We start from the raw sequence: 24,542 nt of genomic DNA on the forward strand, positions 1-24,542 counted from the left end.
AGTTCTGTACAGTTTTATTTTATACAACGTATAAAGCTATGATTACAGCACTGTAAACTTGCAAACAGTGTCAAAATATTCCTTAAATTACAAAATATATTTAATTTACAATACCAGGAGGGTTCAATTTGTATAAAATCTCTACAGTAATAAAAGTATATAAACTCTGTTTAGAAATAGAGTAATTAAATGTCTAGCTGAATGTATAGAAATCAGAAATATTATGGCAGTAGTTCAAGTTAGCAAATATCCTAAGAAGTAAATAAAATCTAAAGAATTTCATAGAAATTATTCTAAGAAAATATAAATGTACATAATATAAAGTTTTTGATATAGGTAACCAAATAAAATAACAGTGTATAATACATAATTTATACTTGTTACTAGAAGTTTGATTTTATTATACAGGCACAATGATTGCTGAATCCATCAGACATATGATGAAAAAATATGGACACGCGACTGATAAAAAAGTAACTAAAATGTTCATAGCATTTCTTTCTTAATTATAATATTTAAGAAAATCTATGTTAAAAAATGTAATTATAGTATACTAAATAAACTCATCTAAATTACTGCAGCAATTGCAAATATAATATAACTTATTACAAAACCAAGTTATAGATACACCTTTATTAACTCAATACATTGTACATGAATAAAAAACTGTAACAAAAAATAGATGCTTTGTTATCCAATAAAAAAGTTAAATAACAACCATACACATAAAAACAACTCCAAATTATGTAAATATTATTTAATATCCTACTGTTTTAAGTACGATTCTTGTTTAGTAAATATCTTTACTTTTGTTTATAGAAGATAACATAAATATATATTTATGAGTATGTTTCATTATACTCATTATGTGCAGGACACTGCTTGACGTAAAGTCCGGAGAGTGGTCTGAGTAATCTCCGTGTTCAGCGTCTACTATAGGCTTAAAAAAAGTAGTCAAAAGAGGTATATTTAGATAAATTAAAAACAAAATACAATGATTAATTTTATACTTGTCTTGATGTTAATAAACAAATTGATTGAGGGATGCATACAAAAATTAAAATAATATTTATGTGACCGAGAAGACAATTTTCTGCTACTTATAAATGTTATTTGTTTTCAATAATAGTTTATCGATAAATACTGATGTTTTAACCATTCCAAAAAATCTTTTTCCAATACCTCAAGATGTAATACACCAGCTACAAACATCATAATTAAAAAAATCCATTATCATGATCATATAAGATATGGATTAAGAATAAAATTTATTGTTTGAATATTAAACCACAACTCTGTACTATAGCCTCTTATCTGTCCTTATTTCGATATCCAGCTGATGGAGCAGTATCAGTGTGGTAGTGATCAGTCCAAAACCATTCATTACTTCAGAGAAACAAGTACTGCATATTCTTTCCAGTCCTTTTGATGGATCAGTAAACATTACAATACTACCCGTTACAGGTCTTGGACGAAAAATTAATTACATTTGACTAAGAAGCTGATTTGAAGGGTAGTTTACGGACCTACAACTGGATAACCTTTAGTATAAAGGTGAAACAGAAAAATCCAGAGCAGACAAACTCTTTCTTCAAAAGTTCCTTTGCATCTAATATCAGGAGGGAGTGTGTATGATGTACTCGACAAAATAAATTAAAAAGGTTCATAAGAGGTACCACTTGACCAACCTATTGTCTTTTAAATTCACCCACTCCCTTACCACACACTCTTTAGCCAGATGAAGTTAGTATACCACTGCAGAACGGACTATAACAAAACTGATATGAGACTTGTGTTCTTACTTCCTGAGATGATCCACCAATGTGCTCTCTCTCACCCAAATATGATGCCCTTGGTGATTGATCTAGAGTGAATGTAGACAAAACTGATGTAAGACTTCTGTTCTCGCTCTCTAAGATGATCCACCCAAGAGCTCTCTCGGCCACATATTGGATTGAGCCCTTGGTCTAGAGTGGTCTTGGATTGTGTGGTGTAGAGTGAGCCACAGATACTGAGGAAAGGTGATTTTAAAGTAAGTTTGAACTCGTATTTACCTAACTTTTGAATTCAAATAAGACTGAAATATATTATAATTGACTTTGGTAATATAATAAGATACATAAATATAATACCATCTATATCATATCAGATATTGAAAATCCTGTTAAGTGTTACCTAATAATTATTATGGTGGTGAGGCACTGTCTAGTCTTAGTTGTTTTGTATGCATGTCATCGTATGCAATTGTAAACACACTTTTCTTTTCCATGAGATTTTGATTTTTTCTTTTCATCTTCTGACTGCCAGGTGCTAACATTGCAATGCCTGAGTCTCTATCATCTTCAAACACTCTTTGTTTGTAATCTTCCTTTAGATCATTAACACTTAGTTTTCTCTCTGGAGATCTTTTTATTTGAATTTCCTCTGGGTTACTACTTTTTTTATTTTCCTGAAGAGCAGTTATGACATTTTGTTTGATTGTATTCTGTCTTCTGGAAACTACTGTATTCACTGACTTCAGGTCTGGAGTCTTCCTTGAAATTTTATCATCGTATTTGAAGGCCACCGGGGTTGGGGTGTCCCGTCTTGAGGGTCTACGACTCAATTGTTTAACTGGTCCCATAATTCTTTGCCGTTCAGCTTCTTTTTCTTCAGCTTTTTGTCTTTCTCTTTCTTCTCTTTTAGTCTTATACCACTCCATGTATCGAGACTGGCCAAGAGCTTTTCTATTTTCCATTGATATTACACCACTCCTTGTTTTATCAGGTGATACCCTTTTTTTATCAGATCTTGAGCTAAGTCTTTCTGCAGAGGAAGATCGTCTCTTGGAAAAAGTTTGTATTGGACTAGTACATGCATTTCTTGTACCTAAACTTGATTTGGACCGGTCAAGAACGTTTTGGAGCTCTTCTTCTGAATCATCATCTTCAAAACTAACTACCTGTTGTGGAGTTTTTGTACTTGTATGTCTTTGTTGAAGGTAACTGAACTCTCTTCTTTGAGTTACTGGTGTTGCTTGAAGGGATTTTGTTCCAGTTTTTTGCTGCACATCTTTATACATGTTATTACTGTAAACAGTTGTAGCCAAAGGAAGGTTTTGTTCACTGACACTCCTTCTTTTTATTCCTACTAAAGCGTTATTTGCCTTATGAGAGATGTTTGTTTGTTTCATTATTGGAACAGTGTGTTCCTGAGCATTCAATTCTTCTTGGAATTTTTTTCTTGTCATCTGCATTCTTAACATGCTTGATTTTGTTGCTGTGAATCCTGTCTGATCTGCAACACCTCTTATATAACTTGCCTGAGTATTATTTCCAACATTCTCTATTGCACTCTCTGTTTCTTCTAAAATTGGAGTTTTAATCTCACATCTACTCAAAGATCTTCCTCTTTCAGGTACATCCAAACCTCTGTGAGCTTTTCTTCTGCTCTTTTTGTACTGTTTCATAAATTTCCCATGAACATCCGAACTGATTTCTGTATCACTTTCATCACTATCATCAAGATCACTTTTTGCTTTTCTCCTTGGAGGTCTCATTGTATAAAGCATCTCTGTCTGAGTGGCTCTATTCACATCGGTTTGTGTTGCCATTGAAGCCATACTGGTAACTATTCCTGGAAGACTTTGTGTATCATCATGTACTGGTAAATTGGCAAACGTTCTCCTTTGTTCTTCAACAAGAAATCTGGTTAATAATAAATCTCTTTGTAGTGTTGTTAACCTGTTAACTTCACCAGTTGAAAGTATTCTTTGAGGAGCATCCATAACTCTCTGAAGTAAGTGGTCATGTTCAGAACCATGTTTCTTGTCTTCGCTTTCATTCATATTTCCTTTGGTTTGCTGTGTTTCTTGTTCTTTTGATTTTCCATTTACTTCTGTAGATTTTTTCTGGTCTTGAATGAAACGTTGCATGATGATTTCTTTCCCTTCCTCTTCTTGCTTCCCTACACTTTCCACCCCTTCTACCACAGTGTAAGGTCTTGTGTCTGGCTGATTCAGTCTTGGCTCCTCCTCTTCAGCACGTCCCCGAGTCACCAATCTGAGGATTTCTGCATTGCCATCTCTGATGAACATTTGGTCTCGAGGTCTGGGATCTGGGTCAGTTGGAATGTTCTCTCTGTGTTCTCTTCCCATATCAGAGCCTCTGTCAAATTCATGACGTCGAATAGACTCTGTATCTGGGTCTTGTTCCACTCTAACAGGGAGAGACAGCCTTGAAGGGTCTAGAACCTGGAAAAAATTTAATTTTGTTGTAAACTGCTAACGATTAGCTACAATCCAACTAGTTAAAAAATTCATCTGGTATTTCTAAAATTTAAATATTTACAAAAATTCTCTAACAAAAATATTTTTTAAAGTTTACTTTGGATGAACTTAATAAATAAATTAGTAAAATGTAATGGTAATACATGTGTTAGCTAGCTGGTTATTAAAAACAATTAAATTAATACTTTAGTATAAGAAGGGAATTATTTAAAAAGTGTCAAAAATACAAAATCAGTAATATCAAAAATCATTGCTTAGTCAACAAATTTTAGAATAAAATGTGTATATAATTCTTTTTCAAACAACTTTATACATCATGAATAATGTTTTACTGTTCATCTCTCAAATTTTATACAGTATACGTTTTTAAATGTTTTGATCATGATAAAAACAAAATTTATACAACAATAATGAATTATCTGAATTTTGAAAATAACCACTCTTTATACTACAAAAACATCACAAGCCAAATTGCGAAAAGACAAAAAATCATTGATGTATAATAACTCATATTGCTCTATTTCTATCATAGTTGAAAACTATTTTCTCCTCTTCCATCAATCACTACATTCCACTGATAATCAGAACTGACAAAATACTCATACTATAAAAAACCAGTAGAACAAATTAGATGGTGCGATCCACTGCTTGCTAAAAGTAAAAAATCATTAAAAAATTTCCACGATAGGTGGTACAAGAATGCAGATATATACTTTACAATATCAGTGATTGCAATCAATATAATGATAAAAAAGTCTGGATATAGTTTAATTATTCTTAAAAGTATAAGATGAATTAAATGTATCGTATATACACTATGTCTGTCACAGACTTAGAGCGTTATAAGGTTATTGCACTAATGTTTTACTATAAACAGAGCTAGGGAATCAAAACTGTTATTTTCCACCTCATGTCATATAAGAATTCAATTCAATTTAGTAGTTATTATACATCAATGGAAAAAACACACAAGTGTACAGATTTTCAGTGCAAAAACACACCAAAACACAGAATGCCTGCCTGTAAAATGTAGCCATTGATTAGTCTTGGTATAGTCTGCACAACCTACAACAGCGTAACTTAAAATTAAACTACAATAATATTTTAATACAGAGCCTTTTAAAAATCTTCATCTAATTGATGTACATGTTTTTTGTGACTCACTAAAAAAGTAAGACTAAAAATTTTTTTTAATCCATACATTTCTTTTACAAAAATACAGTTTTAATTAAATTTTTTTATTTGAAAACTTAATATGTATGTTGTTCAATATTCTATTTCCAATTGTTTTAAACTCAAAATTCATGGTTAATTCAATGATTCATGTCCTTTGAGCAGGTTTTGTGATCCGTTATGCATTTGGAAATTGCTATTAATCTGTGTATTTAAATTTTTTATATCATTGATATGTTGGTCTGAAGGTTTCAATGCTAGGGAAACTGTTTACATCAAGATGTCAGTTGAACTTGTTTGACAAGTAGATCTAAAGTTAATGTCAAATAATAATACCAATAAATCTACCTTCAAGAAATTATAAAAGGCTTTTTTTATAAAATTATCCAAAAACAAAAGATAAACATAATTTTAATAATGCCTGATATTCCACGATCCATTAAAACAAACATTTTAAACTAAACAAAAAATATATTTTTAAGAAAATATATTTTTAAACATTCACAATAACTTATTTGAACTTATTATGGGTACTAATTGTATGTATGAGGTATGTTTGAAAAGTATAAAAATAACCTGTGATGTAAACAATATTTTTCTTCATTTATTAAATAATATATTGTTCTACATAATGCCCCCATTAAGGGCATAAAGTCGTGAAATTAAGATTTTGAGTCTTTTTATACTGAGTCCTGATTGATGACAGAAGGCCACTCAAATGGCCATTCCTTACATAGCCATTTATGATTGTTTATTGTTTACCCTTAATCATATTGTTAGATATACTTTCTCTGAGCTATTTATTTATTTATCACTCATTAAATGGTCCATAGATGTAATAATGCCTGTCAGCTTGTTTAATGCTTTTTAAACTTAAGTGTCTGGTTATTAACTGACTGCACTTTATAATTCAATGAGATGTTTTATGGAACAAAACATTTTGAATAATAAAAACAAACAATAAACTTTATTGCCATAGTGGCATGAATGCAAAGTCAGAGGGTAAAGACAAGCAGAGCATTTTTATAAAGTAGAGATCATCACGCTGCTGTGGCAGCATGTTTTCAAACATGCTTGTATATTAAGTGAGAGACATACTCTATATTCAGTGCCATCTACATCCTCCAGAATGATGTGGTCCTGGCGTTGAGCCATGTCCCGGGTGTATATTACACTAACTGGAAGTGGTGGAGGGTGAGGTGGTGGTGGAGGAACGTGGCGGGGTTCTTCTCCTCCTCTTGCTACCAATACCACCCGCTGAGGCTCTATGTGTCTAGTGTTACGACGGTTGAACTGCCATGAACGTCTAGTATACGTATCTCCACTCCATGCCTCCTTACGTTCCGTGCCATTCCACTCTGCTGCAAAACGTAATCAGAACTAATTTACATAAATTATTTTAAAGTATTTAGAATCTAATAGAGAACATATCATTTTAACCCTGTACTATCTTAAGAGTGTTCAGTTTTTTTTTAACTTTGTTATGATTATAAAGAAAATATATTTTGTTAATTTAAATCATTACACAAATATGCAGACGTTCATACAAAATCTTGAATGAATGTTTATATCAAATCTTACATTTTGGCTATGGCTGAAAATATGATAAAATTATGCTACTATTGAAAGGACCACTCAAAATATTTTTTGTGTCTCATCCAGCACAGATTGAAACCACCTGACCTACAATCAGCTGTTCATCAGTAGATAGCTCACAAGACTTGTTTTTTTAAGTTAACAACCGATCACTGCCATGATTAATAATACACAATTCTCACTATAATCTAATATGACAGGCAAATACATTTTAAATGTTTTCAGCTGTTTGTATTTGTGGGTATGAATTTTGAAACCCACCTGACAGATTGATACATTTTCTTTGAATCCGTAGACTAATGGTTATAGTCTCGGCTCTCTAACTGAGAGATCACGGGTTCAAATCCCGGGGAGGGCCAATCATGTATAGACACGAAACAGTGTACTTTGTAAAATAATAATAAAACCAGTGAACATCGCAGCCTACATAGCAGAAGCTGAGGCTTAAAAGAGAGAAAAAAAAGAGAAAAAAAAAAATCATTATCATGTTGTGATGTCAAAACATGAAGCTATGCTACGAATTTTAGAATGCATGATGGAGTTAATACAGTAAATTACTATTTATATGTTAATAAACATTTTCATAGCTAAAAAAATATATAATAAAAAACTAAACATGTTACATGTACATTTTAACCATTATCTTGTACACTAGGTAGATCTATAAGTTGTGTATTTACATTAAGAAACATGAATAATAACTATGAAAGAATAAGTGTGTTTCCGATTATATACAAAACAAGTAAAAACTGTACTAATAAAACTTATTCCAAAGGGTGCAAAGGAATCGTCTTGAAAATGTTTCTAGAAAGACTCTTGGGTGCTGGAGCACTGTTAATCTATTGTGTGATTTGGGAAGGAGTAGCTTTTATAAGGTTATTGCCATTATTTCTGGACAAGACCATTTCAGGAATCATTTAATAAATGTAGAAATTAATAATGTCGTCTATGCTCCCACTAAAAGCCTACTGAGCATATTTTCTTCTCTTGCATCCATTTACTCATCTGAAAAGTATCCAGAGGCAGTAGAATTGTGTAAATTGTTAGTTTTCATTCTTTGATTTGTAAAATGAACTAAAATACTTCTTCTATTCAAACTCAACCTGGAGGGTATAGTAAACAAATTGGAACAAAGTTTGAAGCTAGGGATTATGTCAGTAAGCGTGAAGTGGGCACGGGTTACTCACTTCTCTTACATCAGATTGAACATTTGTGCAATAAAATAATTGTAAACAAGTAATTAGCTACAGCTGCAAACCTTAATTCAAGACCATATCCAAACGGAAGTAGTGTTTGTAGAGTTATTGTTCAGAGTGGACAGAGAGGGAGATTTAGGTTTAATAAGTGGAAACATACCCAATGACCTTATTAACAGGGTATAACTCCTAGTACCCTCTTTAGGTTTCTGACAGAAATTTCTCCCTCCATTGAAAAAATATAACAATGCGATATTATACTGTAGTAGAACATTGCAGTATAGAAATAAAAAAATCTGTACTTAGTAGCGTGGTTAACTTACCTTGGACTGCTTTTGATTCATGCCCAGGCTCTTCCTCTTTCACTACAAACCGAACATTTTCTGCTGTGTGCACTCTGCTTCTTTTTCTATAGAGACATGACATCTAGTTGTCTTAAGAAGTTAACTTTTAGCAATTTGAGATTAATTATTTTACAGTTATAAATTTATATTAATCAATGAAAAAAGCAAATATAATTAAATTTGTTTACGGTTCTTTGAATATTAATGAGGCATACCAACTATCTTTAAGAAGTATACTTATATTCAAATGAAAATTTACAGAACAATAATATAATTACTGTCCAAATTACATAAAATCGTTTTATTCAATAATTAAATTTACAAAAGTTGTAAATAGTCTACACATAAGCAATAAATCACAACAAAGCTTTCAAAACAGGGTTCTGTGCCAGAATTAGCACCCTTCAGACATGGCAACTCCTAGATGTGACATAATTTTTATATTACAAAGAGGATAGTTACCACAGTATGTGCACAGACATGAACAAGGAACCAAATTTAACATTTCTCTACTTTAAAGGGTGCTTAAAGAGTGTCATGACCATCTTCTTACACTGAATGGGTGCTCACCCACTTCGCTTCTAAAGTGTTAAATTGGCAATGTATGCTAATGTTGTGGGTCTTACTTAGACCCTTGAACAGACAAAATAAGGTTTCAAGATGAAACTGTAGAAAATTTGAAGTAAGATAAGAATACATTTGAGGGCTTCATGCTAGAAGGGTGTATTGACCAATATGCAAATTTTGAGTTATTCACTGTAGTCAACTTTTATCATGGTGACTACAAGGTGAACAATATTTTTGTAACTAAGTGTGTTAGTTACCAAGATACAAGGAACTGGCATTGGGCATATAATTTGTCTACCAATTGCATTGTCTATCCAAAAATAATTTGATATGGCAAAATGGAATATCCCACACACTTGAACTATAAACAAGTAATAAATTGTTTTCATACAACAAACTTGTAACTGTAAGGGCACATTTGCAAATACTAATAGTCTTGTGGAAATATGAACAAATTACCAATAGATGTACATGTCATTATTAATCCTGAAATGATTTTGATACAGTTTCGAAGAGCATCCAGTAATAACTTTTTATGCCTCTGAAGCTTTCACTTCTGTCTGGTTTGTACACGCTGATAGAACCTATGTTGGATACAGCAACAGTGAGGTGTTACTTAAATTAGAGCAACCCAATGGATGTCCAAGAGCAGCACATCACTAACCACAAATGTTGAGATTTTGAATTTAAAAAAGTTAGTTTATAGAACTAGTTTACTGCAGAGGATGAATATTGGAAATGAGCGGAGCTTCTTTAATGTTAAAGGTATTTTTCAAGCCTAAACATGTGGGAGTATTGTCTTCCCTGGATTCCCCTGCCCTATTCGGCTGGAATAAGCTGAAACAGATCTTACAGATGCTAAATAACCTGTTCAGAGGCAGTACAAACATCACATTAGAACTAAATTCAATGAGGGGTTTCCTCATCTTTTTATCCTCAGTAAACCAATAGTCAATGTATGAAGCTTTAATGTAATGTAATGTAAGTGTAAGGTCATTTTGTATGAAATTCTATAAAGTGAAACTCACCTTGTGGTTGCAAAGAGAGGGCAGCAAGGACAGAGGCAGCAACATAGCAGAGTAATTAGAGCGAGGGCAATGAGGAGCAAGATGATCAGCAGAATCCAGAATAGGACTCTGTTCTCTGTTCGATATTCCCCCTGCCACAAATTCAGTACTGTATAGTAAACCCTTAAAGTGGTGTGAGTGGTTTCTGGTTGAATTGATATTTGTAATTAATACTATTCTTCAACATGACATTTATTGTAACTTCTTTGGACAGAAAAATTTAAAAAGATTTCTTTACTCACTCCAAACTCCACAATAAATTACAGACTTATAACGTAGTAATTTTAGGAAATAGTGTGGTTTAAGGAATTATTCAAATATTTAGCCAGTTTTTATGTACCGTACCTGATTCAATTACTGGTAACACACAAATTTATATCTTCCAGTCTTACAGGGAAAATACTATGGTTATTATTGTCACTATAAAATAAAAAACTTTGACCTATTAAAAACTATTATGATGTGATATTTATATCACTGAACATAATATTGTTTTTTTCCCAATACAAATGCAAATATAAAGCTTACAAACTTTACGTTTTGTACATAATGAAGGCTTTACAACAAAAAATATTCTCTATACAACTCGAAATAATGCATACACATGATTTTACTTTATATATATCAACTAGAAAATGTTCAGAGATGTTCAGTGTTCAAAATTAATATGAAATTTTCATATCTACATTCCTACATTCACAGTATGCAAATACTTAATTTTTAAATCTCCTCCACTGTTAAAGCTTTCCTCAGTAAATCAAATTACCTGTACCTGTACAGTACAATGTTTGGTTTTTATTAGTTTATTAGTCTTTTGTTGTTACATTTGTTGCATTTACACATGTAAATGTTTAAACAGGATAACTTCTACTTTAAATTCGTTATGAGCTGAGATAATGAAGAAGATATTTCTTTTAATGATGTTTTTACAATAATAGATTACTGAGAAGATGGCACATTTTGCTACACTGGTTTCTTCTATGAATAATTAGCTAAACAAAAATTAGCTGTATTTAATCTTCATCGGACTATACATAATCATAGTGTTATAGAAGTGTAAATACTGTAATGATAAAAAATAGAGATTTATCATTAATTACTAGATATATGTAGTTAAATTTAAAATTAATTACCACTATAGTCACCCCATTGCTTTAGAATCTTAATGTTAATAATTCACCTAGGTTTACTAGTGATCTACTACTGGGTAGGTAACCATACAAGTTCAGAACAGAAACATCAGAATAAAGTGCCTAGCCCAGTTCACCAGGCATACAGTACATAACTATAGATGAGACACTTTGAAAGTGACCTGCGTGAAGATTTCTTGCACACAGGGGGAGGGAGAAGCAGGAGTTTGACCACGCCTACCGCCACCCCCTCTTTCACTGCTCGAACTATTTCCTTTAAAAGACATGAGTGGGAACCAAGTTGCTTCCCTGCGTTGGTGTTTTGGAGCATCACGCTATGTTTTGTTACTCTCGTTCTTATGAAATAACAAACATTATTATTTATGTTAAGAATAGTCCATTTAATTTATTTAATATATCAGTATAATTAAGAAGTATTTTAACAAATGTTTATTGTTAACAGCTGTTGTTTTACTGGGTTTGTAAAACAGCTGTTATGCAACAAATACCCTACGAGTCGTAAAATGGTGACTGAGGAGTGGTTGGTAAGGAATGTGGAGAGGGAAGTGAGTCCACGTTTCTTCTCTCTCTCTCTCTCTCTCACTCCCCTCCCCCTGCACTGTTCACTTAACAGGTTGCTCTCAAAGCAGTTCATCTATAGTTGCTATTTATAAAGCCCATCCTATTGTTGTAGATGATCACTACCTGACAACAGTTAGTTGTACTTACGACAGTAGCAACAAGTTCAGTCCTGTTGTTGAGTTGATGTTGAAGTTTGTCCACATCAATTACAGAGTGCCCGGTAAACAAGACTGTAGCTACCACAACACTCCTAGACAGAGATCACATAACATTAATGTATTTATACTCATATTTTAACAAGTCTAAATAATTCTTTATTAGTGTTTTGCATATTTATATAGTTCATAATGTACAAACAAACTATAAAGTACTCGTAGATAGATCCACTTTACTCAGTTTAGAGAAATTTTCACAAACTGTACAATATTTCAATATTACTAACTTTTATCTAATTAAAATTGAAAGTAACTCTGTTGCAAGATACTTAGTTTGTCAACCTGTTATTCTCTAAACCTAAAATTCTAAAAGTGCAAAAAGATTCAATGTATATTGGATTTTGCGTTTAGAAGGCAAATTCAAATCTTCATGCCAATACAAAAATTCAATGCTAAATGGATTAGGATACTGAATGAACTGTAAAGTACTACAATTAGGTTGATTTGATGGATAGTATAGTGGTGTATATAAAGATTATGTTTGAGGGGTTCCGCTGAGGGAAGTGGGGGGTATGAAATATGGAATATTTTTTTCCCAAACCAATAGGCCTAAAATATTTTTCTTTAATCTACACATTTCCCTGTTTCCCTTGTCTACTTTCATGTAATTCAGGATATATACATAAAAGCAAATTACCATTGACTGATTCATCATGAATTCTGCAAGACCACAGGACACCTACATTACAAAATATAAAATATAGTATAATCCAGGTGAATTGACATTCTTATTGTCTCATCCAGTGCACAATTGTCTCATCCAGTGCACAGTTGTCTTTGATATTGAGATGATAGAAATTGTTCGTTTTTAAGCTTATTCGTCATTGACTTTTTTTCAATCTCTTCAGACAAACATGGCTCCAGATTCCAGGTGTCAGGTATGTAATAGCATCAGGTTCCAGATGCCGAATTAAGAATCAACATTCATATTAACCAACCCTTGTCTATTTCATGAAATGATGCAGTGTCTAGTCAGCTCAATAAAGACAGTGACATGGAAAATACAGCATTTATAATTAAAGTTTAGTAAACATTGGTTAACGATTCTTATTTTTTAAGCATAAGTTTTCCATGAACCTTGCTCAGCCTTTTCAGATATTCAACAACCAATATGCCTACATATCAGAACATAGTATATAATTTTTTTGAAAAATACTTTTATGAAATATGTAATTAAGTAAGTGCTAAAATCAAAATAAACCTATAAAACCGCTCATATTTACCAAAAATTTCTTCTCAAGCACGGCTGCCGTGCTGTTTATTAGTAGTATAGTATAGCCAAATTTTCATATAATCTCACCGACAAGCAGCAATGAAACGCCCTCGATCAAACTTCTTTTTCTTTTTTTTTTACATAGGGGGAATGCATTTGCGCACAGAGTGTGGGACTCCCTTGCGGACTACCCACTAAACCCCCTACGGGCCACGGAGGGCCCAGGCCGGAACCCTTTCGGATGACATCTTGCCTGGTCCGTGTGTCTTATGTCCCATCCAGGACAAAACTACTTGTTTCGGAAGCTAGGAGTCAGCGAGGCATCCGTCTTCACGCTTCTGATGAAGGATCGCATGTACATGAGTGGTGACTGCATTCCATGCATCCTCACTCTGCAGCATCAGCTCCACAATGGTGTCTGCCAAAACATCGCCAACTGTGGTGGCGAGCGTTCGCCTGGCCTCGGTGAAGCGCCCGCAAGCGAAGAAGATGTGATGAACATCATTATCTTCCTCCGGGCATTAAGCACACCGAGGCGACTTCTTGAGGGTCTTATTACCCCCAAATGTTTAGGGAATAAATTAGTAACAAAACATAATAGAAACTGGAGGTATTTAAAATACACAGTTAACAGCAGATTATTTATTCAAAAGATTTAAAAACAAACTACAAGTAAATAAGTTTTACAATTAATCTAGGGTTCAGGGAAGGGGGATTCGGACTCCTTTATCTATGCCACTGTAATCATAAAATTATCAATTACAAACTTAAGGTGTAGGAGTACAATATATATATATATATATATATATATATATATATATATATATAAAATACCACAAGTTGAAGTGATCTCAGTGTTTACTAAAATTTCTCTTTTCGTTACGCACTTAGAGAGAATTAATTGTGCTCATTTGAGTGCACAAATGAGTTCTAATAAGTTTGGTTTTATAGTTGGTGGTTGTAACAACTATGGTGGGATTATAGTGAGAGTGTTAGATGGGCAGACTAATGGGGTAACCTCATTGCACCCCGATGCTTCTGATATCATGTTGACGCCATACATGAGGGGGTACAGTACCACTACTGTACATATACATGGCCTGAATAGCACCTCCTGGGGGTTATACTGCCAATCCTTCAACATGACCAAGCCCTGTCACTATACCCCCCTGCTAATGGGGATATAAGTCCAGATACTTCATTTATACATCAAGAAGAAATTTACAATGAACTTCTTTTAATATATTTGACTATTTTATAACATCTTGCAGAACAAAGGAAGTGAAAAGTTTTTACTTACATATTGCACAAGGAGTATGATCATGTATATTCCCTTTAGACATAGAGAAAATTAGAATCCTTGATAATAGCTAAGACGAACTATTTCCAAGCAAATGTCACAAATAAAACTCACAATGATTTTGTATACATTGATGGATAAGTTGATAAAATTTTATTTTAATCACATTATTTTTCCATTAGAATTGATTGACTTTTAATAAATAAATTACTTTATCAAAGACCCTAATTTCTTGTAGCTATCACAAACTCAAACTTACTTGTCTGTGTCAGAGCTGCCATGGGTTAGATCCTGAGCCGGACCCTGGTAGTTGTGGAAGGCTTTTACCTCCTGTACGGTAACTTCTCCCCCTGTAACTCCCTCCAGAAGCTTCTGTACTGTTTCCTTGTCTGGCTTCCCCGGAACAATGAATGTGAGCACCCTCGCCCCACTCGAGTACGGGTATACTCGCGCCTGGGCAATACTCCACTGCGTTGGGATTCCTGCCAGATGAGACCAACTATAATACTACTTAAAAAAAAACAAATGGTAATTTTATTTGAAATAGACTTGTAGGGTTTGATGATCCCTAACTTACCCATGTCATATGCTCTCACAGTAAGTATCATCACAGAGATTGAAGCTTGTCTGACAGGCCGGTTAACAGACTTCACCACTCTCAGTTCACCTGTGAAATTATTACATTCTCACTGTTGGTAATAATTGTGAGAAAAAAATTGGTGTTTTAATTTGTATGTATATATTATGTATTGTGCAAACAAAAGTTGACTCAAGAGTAAAAAGATATACACCATAATTGAGAGAGTAGTTATATTCAAAGTAAAATAAGAAGGTTAACACGCTCAAAAATGGTGGAATCACCCTTTGATGATGGCAGGCCCATCACTAAGGGCAATAGTGTGGCCCAGGACTGGAGGGAGACCTGGCATGTAGGGTTAAAGTATTTTTATGTGGCCACTTTCAACTCTTTCCTCAACCACTTTCATCCTGAGGACTAGCTAGATCTTCTATTCCCCAAATGAAAAAATGCCTCCAACAAAGCCTCTGAGAAGTGACTAAGAACGTGGGTTATATTCTTCCTTCTCAATTATACTTTCAGGAGAACTAGCTTTTCTAATGAATTACTATTCAAGGTATCCAGCCAGATATAACCCAAGCTCAATTTTTAAAATGTATACGTCTAGACAAATTCAAACAATTTCTTTTTGGATGTCTTCACATCTGAATTGAAGACGATATTATTGTAAATTTAGGTCACTTACCAGTTTCTCCATGAACGGAGAATCGGTCTCCATAGTTTCCACTAACTATCTCATAGCGAACAATGTTGTTGGGTGGCTCTGCATCCATGTCAATAGCCTGAAATAAAATTTGAACTAGGCTATGAACAATTTTTTCAAAAGTGTTTTGTCATTCCCAAGTTTATCTCTTATGTACTCCTCACAATGTGATGTGGGATAACTGATTACAATGGTTATAGCAGAGTTAACATTGAATCTGGATTTGATTTTTAATGTGGATGTGGAATGTCGATTAAATTAGTTAACACATAAGGTTTATGGTTTGTTAGTACATAGTTAAATTACATCAATTTTATTCAATAATCTGTCATTTTAAATTACATAAAGGGAAGCCTGTAATACCTTCACTCCTGTAATATGACACGCCAAGAAAATTAAAAAATATGCCAAAACAGTAATGATAATAATTTATAAAGTGTAATAAATTTCAGTAGCAATAATTAACTCTTAAAATCATTTGGCTTTCTGAGTGACACTGGAATTATTTTAGGAATGAGAAAGTGAACGGAATTCTTCAACTTTATACAAGTAGGCTGTAATGAGTGTTTTCGTGAGGAATGAAACAAATTTGTTGAAACTGTTTTCTTATTTTATCTCCTCAGGCAAAATATTATAAAATTTAATTCCCGTGTAATGTGGGCATTTTCAAGCTTAGTCAGACGATGAATAGAGTATTGGTGCTTTGTTTTATTTCTAGTGTTCTGAAAACGGTTAGGAAGAGCTTCTGAAAATAATTGAAGATTTTTTTTCCTAAGAAACTTTAAGGTCTCTAAAATGTATAATGCAGGAATAATTAATTCATAATAATTGAAACAATGCCATTTACAACATAAAAGCATTAGATAGTTAACATTTTGGAAATATGTTCAACTACTTATACTCAGAATAAATACTCTGTATAAGTGTCATAGGGGTTTCAAACATAAAGGATCATCATTCTTTCATATCTCTAAATACTTAAAATGTTGTCAACAAGTAAAGGATAACAACTAATAAAAAGAATAGGGAACATGCATATTGGGGACATAAATATACTGTAATGAAATAGATTTAAAACGTTTTTGATTTAGCATTTTAAAGTATAGACAAATTTATACCAAAATTCCATCTGGTGTACCTTAATAAAAGCTCTCTCTGTAAATCCAAGTCCGTCCTTATCCAAGATGAAATCCATGGGATCTCGTACAAACTTGGGTGCCTCGTCATTAACATCCAGCACTGTAATTGTAAGAGGTACAGCTGCACGATTGCCCAATCCGTCACTGTCTCTTGCCTCGACCAAGAAATGGTATTCTGCAGGCATTTGACCAAACAGACAAAATATAGACATGAAGGCTACCATAGATATAGTTTTTATCATTCAAAGTAATGCTGTACCTGAAGCCATTTCCCGGTCGAAGCCATGCTTGATGGTGTTGACAGTGATGGTACCAGTATGAGGATGCAGACTGAGGGAAGTGTTAAGGTACCCTTGGAGTCCTGTGTACCTCACCAGACCTCCCAGTCCTGTGTCTGGGTCTTGGGCTGCCACAGTTATGACTTGGTGACCTAAAGTCACATTCTCTGGCATACTGACTGAGTACTGTGGTGCCAGAAACACGGGTGGGTTATCGTTCATATCCAACAAGTGTACAGTAACATTCACTGTTGAGAACAGTGACTTCTTCCCTGGGGTTACTTCCTTAGCCACGATCTGTAAAATGCACGTTCGGTAATTTTTATATCAAATTTATAAAAAGTATCAACTAAAAATAATGTGTAAAATTATACAATGTTAGTTCCAATGCACTTTATATATAACATTTAATTTAAAGTATCACAAATAATTATCCTTGAAATCCATCTTAAAACATTTAATTTGTGATCTATAAAGAAAATAAACGTATATTTTTCAGTTATTACAAACAGGAAAACTAACTTTTTACCAATAAAGGAGAAAAGGTAAATTATTATAGTTTTCTAAAACAAATATTAAATCGGTATTTGTGATGAAAATTAATTTAATTGTTTGAATTAAAAGAATATTTAATATCTGTAACATACCTTGAATGTGAGGACTTTGTTGGTTTCGTAATCTAACATGGAGTTATCCCTGACTCTTATGACAAAATCTGCTAGTCGCTCAGCAATATTAGGACTCACTTCAAAAGTTCCATTGTTGTTTTCCAATGAGAGTGCAAAAACTCCCATCTTACCCTGCAAACAAGATTGTTGAATTTATAACATTCTTTAAAAAAATGGATTTATGTTTGTGAATAGTGGGGTTGTGAAGGGGTCTATTTGACATGCAAATATGGCTGGCTCTAGTAGCATCATATGTAGTAGCATGATGTCTGAACAGGAGTATTATTAGTCACTGCTCAGTATTCTCACCCTTTGTTATAAAATGAAGTACACAAAACTTACTGAACCAATTTACTACAGGATTGGGCTGAATCAAAATTTACAATTGGTTGAAAACTGCTGTGTGTTCTAAACTGAATATACTGTATAATAGAATCTTTATCCACTGAAACAAAACACTTTGTCTATTTCTGAATTAATATACAATGTACAAAATTAAAGTTATACTATCAACATATAAAAATATATTCAGATGGTCAATAGTTATTAATGATCTGCAGTACATATTAGGTTGTTACATATGATTATGAACTTGTAAAAATTCTTAGACAATGAGACATAATAAAATAAATGATAACTAGAACACTACTGTGAAATATCACAATCTGCAACACACTTAATATGTCCAGTGCAGACCATGCAGTTGTACATGATAAGATGCTTGATAGAGTGCATGGCCTACAAATATGCTTGTGTTAATACAGAGTTCTAGTTCAGGAAAATTACTTAATTTGCTTAAAAATATGTATATAAAATAAGTCATCCAACCCCTTAAAAATCCATTTAAAAAAATCCCCATAAAAAATTACTCACCATATTATCATCTCTGACTTGTGTGTTATAAGCATCATCAAATCGCAGAATTGTCCCTTGAGCACTGTTTTCCTCAATCATTGTTGAATAACTGGGAACAACATTATACTTTTGAAAAACACATGCAATAATAGGTTGAGTAGGTATTAATGAATCAATACAACTGAATGATTAAAATATTGATCAATTAACAATTTTGAATGTTACTGAACTTACAATGAGCTTTGGAAATATGGAGGGGTGTTGCCCAGTTCACCCAACAAGAGTGCAACAGTAGCTTCGCTGGACATGGCAGGGAGTTCATCCTGGCGGGAGTCCACTACCTCTTCAGCTAGCACTGTTAGCAGCACTGGCTGGTGGGCGTGGGAGATAGATACTAATTCCCGCAATGGCCGCACCAAACGTATCTCTCCTGGACCATAACAATGTCAAACAGGTGTTTTTTTTTTATATATATATAATATGGCAATGATTGAATTAAAAGAATTATGCATTGCTCTGTAGTAACTTCCCAATAATATTTGAACACTTGGTGTTAAATGTATAGTCTTCCTGATTTAAAGTTTAAATAAGTTTTATTTTAAATTACCTCTAAATGCTTTAAAATATTACTTTTTTGTTTCATTATAATGTCCAATTTTTGTTTATAATTTAAATTACACTCTGGTTTGGGTCATTATTTCATTAAATAACTTGTTGAATCTTCAGCCAAAAAGTAGCTGTTATACATTATTTGGAACTTGGAGAAATCACTTATACAGACCCAATTCAAAAAGTCTACTGACTGGTAACTTATCATCATTTATTGTAGGAATATGAATATCAGCATATTTTACCTATGGTTCAAATAGTCACACAAAGAATAAAGCTATGAAGTTTTATGTCAGTTATGGGAAGCCCACTTGTTGCTAAAAGTCACAAATCCACTAAGTGGGAACTGGCAAGAGTAAAACGTCACTTAACAGGTACTCAGTGTTTGTTCAATTTCCATAGGTGAGACAACGATTCGTTTTCAAAATCATAGAACTGAAATTGTTATTTAAAGCATAATTTATTTGCTCAATAACTACTAATTTGTTTGATACTTTAGAACACAGTAATTACATTTATATACGCAAGAAAGACAATGAACTGGCATCAGTTGGCAATTATTATAGCTTTTGCCTTCACCTAATGATCATTTTTACACTTCTAAGGTGGCCTAACAAGTCTCAAAGTTAACTTTGCTAAAAAGAACTAAAAACTTTGTGATTGCAGTAGCATTCCTTCTTGTCAAACAGAAACACACTGTGGAAACATATTGACTGTCTTTATTCATTGTTAGGTTTTCACACCTCTGATGTCTTAATTTATCTGATTAATACAATACTATGTTATTTTATATAATCCAATTTACCTTAAATAGTAAAAACTCCTGTAATGTATACACCTCTCTTAGAGTAAAAAAACTGAGAAATTGTCACTTTAAATATAAATTAAATCATTCATAGTTAAATAAATATTTATTGGAGCATAAAACAATTTTTTTAATCCAAGATTTGAGCTATTTAAAAGGAACAGTCTCTAAACATTCATTGTATACTAGTACATTAATTGTACTTATTATTAATCCCTTATAGTGTTGCTATTTACAATAACAGAATATTGTAAAATCCTAATAACTCTGAAAATATAACACAAATTACAACTGTTCATGAATTGTTCATTCAGCATTTATTAAGTTTATATTTTAAACACAATCCACCAAATTTTACTTAACTGCACCTTTAGTTACATCAATGGCTCTTGTAGTTGTATAAATAACAACTTGTATTTAGGTTAACTTACTTCTGGTTAACTTTTGTTTAGTTTGATCACTATTCTGTTATATTGATGTGATATTTAAATATCTCTAATCATTCACTAACTATTTAGAGTAGGATTGGGACATAAAAGAAATAAAATTTGTTTCTATACAAGTAATATTCATAATTAATTAATATCCCAATTCTAAACTGATATTACTCCCATTATTACAGAACAGTGTCGCAGTCACTGTTTTATCCTTCCTTCATTCATATTCATTACATTATAGATTATATTTTGCCCTCATCTTAAAAAAATCACTTAAAAAATGTTTGAATACTGAAACCCTAACTTTTGTATGGACTGCACTAAGAATGCATAGTTTCAATGATATGAGAAGATAACATGGCACCTGAAAGTCTGTTCTAGTGTCATCAAGACATTACTGGCATGAATATTCTGTGCAGCTCAGTAATGGCACTAAGATATGAGTGGTCTCTCTGAAAAGTATGCTGTTGTTCAGAGAGATCTGCTGTAGCTTGTATGGCTTCTTAAGCTGTGTACCAACTTTTCCATCATCTTATTGTTCTTATGTTCTAACATACACAGCACTTGATATGACAAACGTTTTGATGATGGAACCTTTTGTTTAACAGCACATATCTTATTATAATGTGTTACCAGACGCCATGAGTTACAACTACAAAGGATTATTACTATAGTTAAGCAATGCCTACTAAATTCTTATGTATTCATACCGTTGTCCCTGCCAATGGAGAAGAAAACTGTGAAAGGATTGCCCTCAGAGACAAGTCCATACTTTATCTGCCGAGGTGAACCTGTGTCCCCATCACGAGCTGTCACCTTTAACACTAAGTCTCCCTGTAAACAACATGTATCTTTCTTCTTATTAACATTTCCAGTAATTAGGTATAAAATTACTATGTATAACATTATAAACCTACAATAAAAGTAAATTTCACTATGAATCATAATTTTTAATTGATACACTAATGTTATTTTGATAATGATATAATTCTATGTTCATGTCATGGAATTATCAAACCCTATTGTTCCAAATTAGTCACATTCCCCACTAACCTAAAACAACAAAATGTGGTGGCTAGTGCTGAAATATTTTATTGAAAATATTATAGAATAACACTAATTTGGTAATGGAATAACACTAAAACTATAAACATATAGTGAGGAATAAGACAGGCAGCAGTTAACTGACTGAAAACTGAGCATGAAAAAGGGAGAAAAGTTAAATAACCAAAATGGCCCAATGAAACCAATTGGCATCATCCCCATAAAATAAAAACAATAGAACACATGGGCGTATATAAGTGGAGGGCTCAGGAGGTTCAGGCCCCCCACCCCACCAAAAATTCAAAAGAGTAACTTTAAAATTGCACTCAGTAATTTGTTTTATGCTAGAACAAATTTCTTATAGGTTAAACATTTCCCAAGAGAAGACTGTTTTTGGAAGGGATTTTATATCTCCTAAACCATCCAGAGTGTTAGCCTTCTTCAAAATAATTTTGAATACATGACTGAAAAAATTGTTTTTCTCAATAATCCTTAACTTCATGATAAAGACCAAATGATGTAATATTAGATTTGCCTTGACACTATCACCATATTTTGTAATTTGAAATTACGAAGTTTTTTTTGTAGATTAGAAAAATTAAACTTTGAAAACCTTGAGCCGCAGCTGATTTGAAATGGATTCCTGCAGAGAGGTAATAATTTACATGATTGTTTTACTCAGTATAGTAAAGATTTCTGCCGGGTTTCATGAATTTATCATGAGTTTTTTTTTTAAACTCACACAGAGACAGATAATTTTAAACTAAGCAAGATATGACACATGTTATCTTGTATTATTTGTTAGTTTCTACCTGCTAAACAACATGGCAAAGTTTGTTCAAATCGTTGTGAGACATTCTGTACAGGTATAATTACAAATATAAGTATAAGATTGATTTAGCATTTGATCTATTAAAAGCCTCAAGGAATAATCGAATTTGACTTTTAGGTTTCAAGTACCATGTTTGATCATTCTTTTTCAAATCTTTTAATGGGGCAGATTGATAATAATATGTATATTTTTAACACAGATAAAACTTCATAATTTACTTACTAAGTAGTTGGCAGTATTCTTGCCTGATAAATTCCATGTATTTTACACTACACAACAAAAACAAATGAGATACATTAAAATAGATAGAAAAACTGTAACACAATAACTACTTATAGTGGAAGACGAAACACTGACCTCCTTCAGGTTGGATGAGAGGACAGTGATGGGGGCAATGTGGTCCCAGAGGGGTGGAGTGTCTTGTATGTCTGCCACCACCACCACTAACTGGAACCCTGCAATGTTACGGGAGTCTTCCCCTGGTACTGCATACATGTCCTGCATCACACATAATCTTCATCCACCATGCTCTATCTAAGAATAAACGTAATAAGTGTTTGTATCTGGCTTGCTGTATGAACATTAATATTTAGAATTATATTTTAAACACTGGAAGAAAGTCAACAAAACAGCTTAAAAAGGAAATACAATTCACTTTATAAATTTGTATGTACCAAAGCGTAAATTGATAGCCTGTACATGGTCTGCTGTTCGTAGTCCAGTTCCTGGGCTAGTTTTATCAGTCCTGTGGATGTATCCTTCTTGGAGCTCTGGACCAATCGGAACTCTGGAGCTGGCTGAAGATAACTTCCATTCACCTCTTTCTGTAAAAAAAACTTAAATTTTAATTACTTAACAAATATTTTATTACAATCTGTAACAAAATAAAATATAAGCCTTAAATGTGTGCTTACAAAAATAACTCTTTTTTATAATAGCTCATTCTAAGAAATAAAAATCGCTGTTTATTTCCACATATCTTCATGTTGATTAATTTATTGACACAAATATCTTAAAATTCAATGATCTTTTTACTTCATGACAATATCGTACTGCATTGTGTAGTATAACACGTGTTATACAGTACATCAGACTATTATAAATTTAATCTGTAGGTAGTCTGTTACCTTATACACATTAAAATCAATTTGTTCGATACTAAATTGTCTGTGCAAAACCATTACTTTCAAACTTCACTATAATGATCTTTCTCATATTATTTATTTCATAGCGTTAAAAAGTCAAAGGCATAAAGGGAATTGTGAGGAATCCGTCTTTTGTACTAGAATTATACTTTACTATTATCTAAAATGTATTACTGAAGTATTGAATCTATTGTCATGAGTAGAAGTGCTTACAAACATGTCTTATTAATGGAGGAAATATATAAATAAATATAGATATATATATAGAAAATGCTTGACTTTAATTTTGTTTTGACTTCCTCTGAGTACTTCAAACCTTATTTCAATTCCGTGTTTAAGAGTTTTGAAGACAATCTTACCCAAGTGTTTCTACAGATTTAATTACAACCATATGCTGCTGGGAAATATGTTGAAATTTTGATGCAGTTTGTAAATTATTTAAAACAGCTCTAGACTACTATTTCTTCTTTATAGACACACAAACACACATCCATTTATGTAATATATGAGTAAGCAAATACTATTTTAATCTGATTTATGTTCACTGTGTAATTTTTTATTCATCCTAACATATTCTTACTTTTATGAGATTATTTTGCACATTTTACTATGCGATGTTGAACGTTCTTATTTAAATACATACATGGTTTTGGGTACTCTGGAAAACAATTTAAGTAAATTTATAGCTTTCTGTTCAGACTTATGTCTTGTTTTTATAAAGCCTAAAAAAATCCTTTGACTAAACTAAAGCTTAGCTTAATATGATATTGCATTTCTATATTATATTAAATTAAAATTAT

At 32.6% G+C, this 24,542-nt stretch overlaps 1 protein-coding gene across 1 annotated transcript in view; it reads right to left on the reverse strand.

Annotated features, from left to right (window-relative positions):
* The window catches only part of LOC124359232 (cadherin-86C-like), a 66,027-nt gene continuing 41,485 nt past the window's right edge, over window positions 1-24,542 (reverse strand). The window contains exons 5-20 of the mRNA XM_046811805.1: window positions 23,272-23,421; window positions 22,955-23,095; window positions 21,432-21,555; window positions 19,105-19,300; window positions 18,889-18,979; window positions 17,995-18,147; window positions 17,329-17,644; window positions 17,069-17,244; window positions 15,913-16,009; window positions 15,228-15,317; window positions 14,910-15,132; window positions 12,070-12,172; window positions 10,172-10,302; window positions 8,556-8,641; window positions 6,539-6,801; window positions 1-4,231 (exon numbers count right to left, since the gene is read on the reverse strand). Coding sequence (XP_046667761.1) covers window positions 2,186-4,231; window positions 6,539-6,801; window positions 8,556-8,641; window positions 10,172-10,302; window positions 12,070-12,172; window positions 14,910-15,132; window positions 15,228-15,317; window positions 15,913-16,009; window positions 17,069-17,244; window positions 17,329-17,644; window positions 17,995-18,147; window positions 18,889-18,979; window positions 19,105-19,300; window positions 21,432-21,555; window positions 22,955-23,095; window positions 23,272-23,421 — 4,386 coding nt within the window. The 3' untranslated portion in view covers window positions 1-2,185. The remainder of the gene's footprint in view (window positions 4,232-6,538; window positions 6,802-8,555; window positions 8,642-10,171; window positions 10,303-12,069; window positions 12,173-14,909; window positions 15,133-15,227; window positions 15,318-15,912; window positions 16,010-17,068; window positions 17,245-17,328; window positions 17,645-17,994; window positions 18,148-18,888; window positions 18,980-19,104; window positions 19,301-21,431; window positions 21,556-22,954; window positions 23,096-23,271; window positions 23,422-24,542) is intronic.

Source organism: Homalodisca vitripennis, chromosome 4 (genome assembly GCF_021130785.1).
Source record: "Homalodisca vitripennis isolate AUS2020 chromosome 4, UT_GWSS_2.1, whole genome shotgun sequence".
Lineage (NCBI taxonomy): Eukaryota > Metazoa > Arthropoda > Insecta > Hemiptera > Cicadellidae > Homalodisca > Homalodisca vitripennis.